Here is a 9,377-nt window from a genome sequence, read left to right on the forward strand (position 1 = left end):
CAGAACTACAGAGATAGCTCAGGATCTGATGGATGTCTTCTTTACCTGGTGACTGTTTGAGAGTCGACGTCACTAGAAGATGTTCATTTTTTACCAGCTTGGATTTCTGACGTGTAGAGAGAAAGAAAAAGGGATTCGTTTGTAAAGTTAGAGAGAAGCGTAAGAAATTCAGGGGAAAATAGCAGCAATTAGAATATGAATGGAAGGAAGGAAATTCGTGAGGGAGAGGAAGAGAGAGGAAGGACTGAGCAGAGAGAGAGAGAGAGAGAGAAGGGGGGCAGTTAGTGAGGGATGGAGGAGGAGTGTAAGCAGGGATCTCAGAGAGGAGTCAGACAGAGGAGCACAGGGTTCACAGCATGGCCTGAACGCTCTGATCCAACCTGGACTCTTTTACTGGAGCTTTGAGGCGCTGAGGGCTCAGAGGGGACCGCTGCTGAGGCTGGGGCACGCTGCACCAGGCAACTCTACTTTCATAGCTCTACAGCTCCAGCTGAAGCTTGTGGCTCTGAACCAGATCTAATCTCCTATGAACACATTTTCCAAACTCTTGATGATGAATCAGGGGCCATTCCTGTTAAAGACTTGGTCGGTACGGTGGCAGGACAGAGACCGGAGCTTCTACTGAGACATCTGTTTAGCTCTGGATGCTCTGCTGGGTGAAGCACTCAGATCCAGGAGATGGGAAAACAGGAGGAGGTAAGATCTTCCTCCTTTGCTGAGGGTTTGGGTCTTGAAGTTAAAATACATTTTCATCAGTTTCCTCTCCTTATAGTTTATTAAGGATCCTCTCCATGATAAAAAACAATGTCGTCTAAATCAAAACGAGAAGTTTATGAACCATTAAATTACTGCAAACATTCGTCAGATTTGGTTCAAAAAGTTTGTGTGTCTGAAAACAGAGATGAGAAAAGTCTATATTGTAGACCAGGCATGTCCACACTCTGTCCTGGAGGGACCAGTCCTGCAGGTTTTAGGGGTTTCTCTGCTTCAGCACAGCTGATTTTCATTGACAGCTGATTAACAGGCTGTAGTTGAGCTGTAATCATCAGAATCCGCTGAGCTGACCCAGGTAAACGATTAAACCCTGCAGGACAGCGACCCTGCAGGACCGGCGTTTGGCATGCCTGTTCTAGGAGGTCTGTTGGCTGCGGTCTGCCAGGCAAACCAAACACAGACATGCACTGATTAACTGTGACCTCATCCAGAACAGCGTCCTGCAGACAGAGGAACAGCTGAAGGGGCTTCTGTTAGTCATGCTTGGAGGAAAACGCTTCCTCGCTTTCTACTCAGGTGTGGGAATTTGTTTGATAGGAAACACCTTTGCTGATCAACGGACTGGAGTCAGAATGAATCCAGGTTTAACCTTTAAAGCCCGAATTCACCCATCTTTGGAACAACGGCCATTACAGGCTGTGATTTAGTTCATTGTTTATTGGGATTTAGTTTATTGGGAACTTTCTTGCCTGTTAAATTCCACAAATCCAATCTTCAATTGTATATACTCCATTCATCCATAAGGGTCCACAGATTAAAAGTAACTCAGAGTATTGATAATAAAAATATTCCATGATGAGAAAATGTCAGAAAAGTTAGCTGGTCATAGCTAATGCTTAGTATCTTGCTAATATTTACTTCCTAATACTTATTTCCTCAGTTGTTAGCTGGCGATGTTTTTCTTTACATCGTCTTCTTACCTACAAGACAAAAGTGTCAGCATCTTTGTATGACGCGATTCAGTGGCGGCTGGTGGAGTTTTCTCCAGGGGGGGCTATAAATTCAAAATAGACAAAAAAGCTATCAAAATACTCTAAGTTCTCACACCAGTACATTTATATGAATGCCAAAAACAACAAAAAATTATAAAAACAGGTAAATCTGTGTTTGGTCCAATATTGGGTCACGAACCTAAAAAAATTAATGCACCAGTTAAATAATGGAGAAGCTATTAGTTAGCTTTATGATTTTTAATATTTACAAACTATTTATTTTCTGAGAATGTGTTTATTTAAGAGCAACTATGCAAATGAACAAACATCTAGAAAAAGTAGACTATATTCTACAGGCCTCGATGTTAACCATTGCCCCAATCTCCCGGGGCAAGTCGTTTTTATTGTTGGGAGAGTACAAATTTCATTGCATTTGCCCGCTGGGCCAGTGCAATGATCGCAAAAAGAAAATTATTTATCACTCAAAATTACTTTAAAATCACAGACATTCGCTGTAAACGACCCACAAGCGTTGCTAGCACCATTTTTGTTGTTTTGTACACATTCTCGCGTGATTTGAAAAAGCCTCGTGATTTTCCGCTAGATGGCGTGATTCAGCTCTTAGGGAGAGAATTCTGCAGAGCAGCAGCTGAATGATGAATTTAATTTATACTATAATACACGCTAGATTAAAAATGATCAGTCAGGGATTAGGAAAATAATAATAATAATTGTATGCGCACAGTGTAAATATTTCTATCATATGGCAGTCTTCTGTACAGTGATGCAGGTCATACATTAAAAAATGTTCATACATTTTTTTTCTCTTAGACATTGGAGTGGTGCATTTAAATGTTATAGAGCTAAACATGTTAAATTGGTGAGTAGTAGTAGTGTAAGTTTTTCACCTGTCAAGTTTTTTTTAGATTTTTAACAATACAATTTATATTTTTCCAAGCACACAACAGTTTAAAGCAAAGTTTAGTTTGAAAAGAATTAGCAGGAAGGATTGAAAAGCATGTTAACACGGTAATGTAGGCTTGAGTTCATTATCTGACGCATGCAGATACACACCAGGAACCTGGAAACTTACCGAATTACAAAAAAATATTTAAAAAACAAACATGTTTCATTTATATATATATATACAAAAATGAATATTAGGAACTATATTTATCAAACATTATACTCGGCAAGTAAAAATTGTTTATGGGCAAATAAAATGTGAAAGTCACTTGCCCTTTGGGCAAGTGGTAAAAATCCTTAACGTCGACCCCTGTTCTATTATTTTCCATGTGAATCCTAGATTGTTTATTCTTCTTTTCCTTTTCTACAAAGTGCTTTAAATCAGTCCTAGCTGTCTTTATCCATGCTGACTCAGATCCTGACCTTTGAAAAGGAGGCAGGGAAAGCAGAATAAAGCCTTAGCCTCGCTGCATGCAGTTCGCCTAGCCTTAGCGCTAAACCAGGTCTTGGAAAAAGAGGGTTCTTGCGCCATTTCTCTCTCTCTTTCTCTCAAATGCGTCTCTTACTTCCGTGACTCGACCTGTCAATCACCCGCAGAACGTCTGCGCAGCTGCAGGAGGTGGCGAACGAATACACTTCCTATCAGCTCTCCTATATCTTTGTATTGCAGAGGAGCTACTGCACATGGACAACTTTTAACGAGAATAAATGGCCAAAGATTTTTGTGCCCTAGGTAGGAAATACGTCACCAATCTGACGAAAAATGGCACAACACTTCACTAGTCAATAAAGTTTAAATGTTCAATCTTTCATATCTTATATATATGTATATATATGTATTTTGAAATATTTTACATTTCAATTTGAAACTAAATTATAGAAAAAATATTTTTTTTGTCTTAATCTACTGTAGGTCATTGGGTGTGGGGCAGCGCCCTAGCGCCCTCTATTGGCCAGCTGACACTGGTTTCAATAGTTGTTGTTAGACTGATTTTTTCATGCGGTACAGAAGAAACTAAAGGAGCTGGAGTCCCGCTACAATTTCTTTTGTATTTATTTAAACCTAACCTTTGTCTTTGTGAGCAGACATTGTCAGAGGTCTAGCCTTCATCAGTCAGCATTGACTCCTAATGTGACGGGGTGGGTGGGGTTTTTCCTCTGCTGTGTCCTCCAGAAGCCCAATACCAAGCGAAGAGTGGCGTCTCTGGCCAGTCTGCTGCCCCCTGTCAAGGTCACGTCGCTGAAGAGGATCAGCCAGACTCTGCAGGTAAATCTCTAAGTAGGTGTTTCCACCTGTGGCCCATTCACACATTCTCAGCTCTGCCCTCTGAGTTTCTGTGGGACTCGGATCAGGGCTTTGTGATGTCCTTTCCCAACATTGACCATGTTGGACTGAAACCCTTTGTTACTAAATCCATGGTGTGAGTAGGATCATTCTCAGATTGTTAGATCCATTTGCTTGCAAACTTGAACCCCACTTGACTCTTTCCTGATGAATCAGTTTACTTTTGCTCAGTTTGCCTGTTGCTTTAATTCTATAAATTTCCACATTGTGGGATAAATAAAGAATTAGCCCACTTAAATAACACGTGTTAATGGGATAAACGTACTGGGTCTTACTTCCACTTTCTGAGTGGGCTCCAGTAACATCTGACATATAATATCAACTTTGAAAGTTAAAGGTATAGTGGAGGAGGTTTGTTTTCTGGGTGGATCATCGAAATAAATGGTAATACTACCGGCAGTGAATCTGACATAGTGGAAAATTTGCTAATCTTCTTCTGGAAAGTGAGCTTGCATGAGCGATGCAAACTTTTAAACAGAGCGTGTGCACGAGGATAAATGGACTTGTGCACGCTCTCGCACACGTTTAATAGGTGTTCCCTCTCGGGAGCAGGTCAATTATAATGCATGTGCCTTTTCTTTTTAAATGCACTCTTTCAAAAAAGACCCTCCACTACACTTTTAATAGGAAGTGCTTCTGAAGGTGATCACTCTTATCTACCTGGATATTCTCTGGAGGTCTGAAACGCCTCTGTCAGTGACGTCTATCTGAGGGTCGAGGGTCTGTCTGTCAGAGTTCTGGTTCTGTTATGTTTTCTTTTGAGTCTTTAGTTTTGCTTTGCTCCATGTTTTAGTGGTTTGGTTCTTATTTTGTTGTGTTTTCAGTCTTCAGGTTTTTGTTTGTTACCCTCTGCTGCCCTCTTGTGTTCTAATTTTTCCCTAGCTCCTTACCTGATTCTGCCCTGTTCACACCTGCTCCCAATCTGCTCATTAGTCCTCTCTTTGTTTCAGTCTCCCTTAAATACTCTCTCTGTTCAGTTCTTCATTGCTGGTTCCTCGTCAAACATCCTCCAACTCCGTCTTCCTCCTCGTGATAGTTTCCCCCTGATGTCTCCATGGTTTCTGGTTTGTTTGGACTTTTTTCATGTTTGATTTTTGACTTTTTGGGTTCCTGGTTTCTGGTTTGTTTGGACTTTGTTTTCGTGTTTGGATTTTTGGATTTCCTGCCTCTGTGTTCAGTTAACCTTTAATTAAACCCACAAGAAAATCACCTCTGCTTCTGCATTTGGGTCAACAAACCTCAACCAAATCCTGACACTGAACAGTTTCATCTCCTCTTTCTGTTTCTTTAGCTCTATGTTTTCTTGCTCCTGGTTTTCCATGTGCATATTTAAACTGCATTTAACTGGAAACCCTACAGCTTGCCATTGGTTGCATTTACGGTATTATCTGCTCCAATGATCTCTCTCTCTCCGGCGTCTGAGCAGCGCGGTTGTTTGTGTATGGAGTGGAGAGACAGCTGAGTGGGCGGGGCCAGGCTGAGCCTGTGTGTGGTGTCCAGAGGGGAGGGGGGAGCAGCAAAGTGCTGTAACACAGATGGGGAGACTGGTGAATCTGCTGCAGTTAGTGAGTGGTTGCCATGACCTGCAGGACTGAGAAATTACACAGGCTTTGTACTGAGTTGTGCTATAGTAATAAACTTGCCTTTCCTTGCCTTTGGATATGTGTCCAAAACCTCAGGTCTCTGTCTCTAAATGGTAATCTGACCTGGTATGTTGCTTTTGGAGTCATGACTTCTTTCTCACTGAGTGGCCAAAAGGTATAATAAAGGCATATTGAACTTGTAATTGTCTAAAATTTAGGAACGCTATATTAATCCTCTCTCTCCATCTAAAGGACCTACAAAAGGGGAAGAGTTGTGTGATCCAATGTCTAATGAGTCAAATAAATCAGGTAAAAATATGTCTCCTGTTTAAAAGTCTTTGTCTCCGCAGCGCTCCATCAGCTGCCGCCATGAGGGTCGGGTAGAAAGAGCAGCTCCACCTCCTCGCCCTCCTCCTCCATGTCATCCTCCTTCCTTGTCCATGGTGAAGACGCGCGTTATTTCAGCGACCATCTCCAACCCATCATCGCGCGTTTCCACATTAACGGCCGTGGCCTCAAAGCGCCGTGACAGCAAACTGTGGAGTGAGACCTTCGACATCCGAGCCGGAGCAACTCAGACTCTGAGTCCCAAAGAGATCAAAAGACAGGAGGTAAAAAATTTTTTTTTTTTTTTTCGACTTAATTCCTCAAACTGGATGTTTTTCAAGAGAGTACAGTTTAATCCGCCTAGTATGGAAGCCCATTTCCGCCAAATGACAGTAAAAAATGCCAAATAGAAAGTCATAAATATGAGATATTCGGCTTTCAAAATTTGTTTCTCAGAATTATGACTTTGAAAGTTGCGATTATAACTTTATATCTCAGATTTATGACCTTTTAACTAATAATTATGACTTTATATCTTAGATTTCAGATATAAAGTCATAATTATTTGTTATAAGATATTATAACAAATAAAAAGTCATTATTCTGAGGTATAGTAATGATTATTTGTTATATCTTATAACAAATAATCATTAATATATGTCAGAATAATGACTTTGAAAATCAAAATTATAAATTAACATCTCAGAATTATGACTTTCTATTTGCCTTTTTTTTTTTCATGTGACAGAAATGGGCTTCCGTAGCTGTGAGAAGTTCAGTAAAACCATTTGTGTTACTGGTTTTTCTGTACCTACCTGTCTACAGGCTATTTTTGAGCTGGCTCAAGGAGAACAAGACCTGGTGGAGGATCTGAAGTTGGCCAGAAAGGTAAACGGCAAATGTGTTTTTTGTCGGGTTGAGATTAGTGCAGATATTTACATGTGTCTTGTGTCTGCAGGCGTACCGCGACCCAATGCTGAAGCTCTCCATCATGACTGAACAGGAGCTAAACCAGATCTTTGGCACCCTGGATTCACTCATACCTCTGCATGAAGGTAAACAGAAGTGGTGGAAACTAACAAAGTACACTTACTTGATTACTGTACTTAAGTACTTAAGTATTTTTTTGAGTATCTTTACTGTTAGTTTCTTGTTCCTTTTAGCTCTGCTTTGCTTTTTAATGGTCTGTTGCTGTTTTTCATCCATCATGGCGGATAGCAGCCATTAGGACTGAACCTGGACGCCACTGATTTACAGATTTAATCACGTTGCACTAATGTGAGAAACTCAGAGCAGATATTATTAGTAGCTTATCATTTTCTTAAGGCGTTAGCTGTTGCCATGTGGCCAAGTTGTTCAGTAGGATGATTCTCAGATCAGAGTTATAGTTTCTAATAGATTCAACCTTAAACCTTTATTCTATAGAGATAGAAAAAGGAGAATCTAGACTCTCCTGTCATGATCTCGGCACTGATGGTTTGGTTTTTTCCTTTGCTCCTTGCTTTCCTGTCTAATTGGTTCTGCGGCTGATTATCGCCGATCATTTCCACCTGGTTCCTCTACTATTTAAGTTGTGTGTTTGCCTCCCATCAGCGCAAGGTTATTCTTGTGTTTTTGTGATATGTTCCCTAGCAATCTGTAGTCCGCCTGTTTTCCTGATATTGACCAGTTTCTGCCCTGAGGATTTCAAGTTTTTGCCTTGCCCCTGTCTGCTCTGTTTGTCCTGTCTGATCGTGGATTCTACTGGCTTCTCGTTACATCTCCTGCTTTATTTTTGGTTTGTTTTTACATCAGAAATAATCAAATAGTTGTCCTTATTTTACTGTGGCCTTTTATTTGTACGCTGAATTTCATTGCATCAATAGATCAGGTGGTTTAACTCAGAAATGTTCTGATATTAGAAAATAGAATGTTGATTTTTGAATACTTAAATGAGTACTTTAACTTGAGTACGGGTTTTACTGAGTAACTTTTACTTGTAGTTGAGTCAGATTTGACTATGAGTATTAATACTCTTAGTCTAGTACTGCTGTTAAGTACTTTGTCCACCGCTGGTAAACGGTGGTTTCTGATGAAGTACAGAACAAGCTGGAGCGTCTGCAGCAAAACAAGAGTTTACTTTAACAACAGCTGAGTTAAAGCCGACAAACTGGGAAATCTGATCATTAGACTTTAGAGGATTTTCTCGGGAATGTTTAACTGGGAGAAATTTTATTCTCTTTAAAGGGATCCACGGATTGTTGAACATGTTTAATATGAACTGGAACCAAAAAAAAAGTGAAAACAAAAAAATAAATAATCTCAAAAGTTTGCCAAAGTTTTATTTCTGAACTGTGTTTTTCTTTGCTTTTTTTCACGTTTTTATTTACAAAAAAAGATTTTTTGCTTGCAAGATTAATGGAATAAGATTAACTCCATATTTCTCAGACCTACTAAGTCGGCTACGAGATGCCAGAAAACCTGACGGATCCACGGAGAACGTTGGACCCATCCTGACCGGCTGGGTGAGTCCTGGACGAGTCTGCAGGGTTTTCATAGACCTTCATAGACGACCCATGGTGAAAAGTGATGTCTTCGTGTCTCTGCAGCTGCCGTGTCTCTCCTCCTACACTCCGTACTGCAGTAACCAGGTCCAGGCCAAGGCTCTGCTGGATCAGAAGAAGCAGGATCCCAGGGTCCAGGACTTCTTGCAGCGCTGCCTGCAGTCACCTTTCAGCAGGAAGCTGGACCTGTGGAACTTCCTGGACATCCCTCGCAGCCGGCTGGTCAAATACCCGCTGCTGCTCAGAGAGATCCTGAAACACACAGACAACGACCACCCAGACCGGCAGCACCTGGAGGAAGCAGTGAGGAGAACTAGCCTTGATCTTTCTGCTAAAACTGAAACGTTCCCGTGGTTAAAATAAGACAGGAACAGTAATGTGATGCAAAATGATAATCAGCAAAGATATGGTTTCTCTGTTAAATACATTCTAAGAACATAGAAAGAATGAGTCAGCAAGATTACATGAATTACACACCCCCAAAAAATAAATAAAACATAGTCACATGACCAAATCAATTCAGTTTATTTCTATAGCTCCAATTCACATCATGTCATCTCAGGTCACTTTCCAGTTCACCAGTTCATCCAGTCAGTTTGATTCAGAGTTTTCTATCTAAGGAAAACCAGCTGATTGCATCGACTCATTGACTCTTCAGCAATCCCTCACACTAAAGGCTGATTTATACTCAGAAACCAGGTCGTCTGCGTGTTTGTCACAGTGAACGCAGAGATACCAGATGCCAGCGCCTTAGACAGGACGCCTCTGATTGGTCAGATCTACGTCTGCTCTACTCTATGCGTATTTCCTGTTTGATACTGTCAAGTTCTCTGTTTAGGTTTGATTTTTATTAGTGCTGTCAATCGATAAAATTTTTTTAATCGCATCAATGCCTGAGTTAACTCGC

At 40.7% G+C, this 9,377-nt stretch overlaps 1 protein-coding gene across 2 annotated transcripts in view; it reads left to right on the forward strand.

Annotated features, from left to right (window-relative positions):
- The window catches only part of arhgef3 (Rho guanine nucleotide exchange factor 3), a 41,069-nt gene that overhangs the window by 20,846 nt on the left and 10,846 nt on the right, over positions 1-9,377 (forward strand). Inside the window, exons 1-7 of one of the 2 annotated variants that reach the window (XM_015400719.1) lie at positions 296-696; positions 3,847-3,939; positions 5,951-6,211; positions 6,753-6,815; positions 6,886-6,982; positions 8,355-8,431; positions 8,516-8,773. In XM_015400719.1, coding sequence (XP_015256205.1) covers positions 679-696; positions 3,847-3,939; positions 5,951-6,211; positions 6,753-6,815; positions 6,886-6,982; positions 8,355-8,431; positions 8,516-8,773 — 867 coding nt within the window. In that variant the 5' untranslated portion in view covers positions 296-678. Of the gene's footprint in view, positions 1-295; positions 697-3,846; positions 3,940-5,950; positions 6,212-6,752; positions 6,816-6,885; positions 6,983-8,354; positions 8,432-8,515; positions 8,774-9,377 lie in introns of those variants that run through there. The other variant, XM_015400717.1, reaches the window with a different exon arrangement.

Source organism: Cyprinodon variegatus, unplaced genomic scaffold (assembly GCF_000732505.1).
Source record: "Cyprinodon variegatus isolate N-32 unplaced genomic scaffold, C_variegatus-1.0 Scaffold1138, whole genome shotgun sequence".
Lineage (NCBI taxonomy): Eukaryota > Metazoa > Chordata > Actinopteri > Cyprinodontiformes > Cyprinodontidae > Cyprinodon > Cyprinodon variegatus.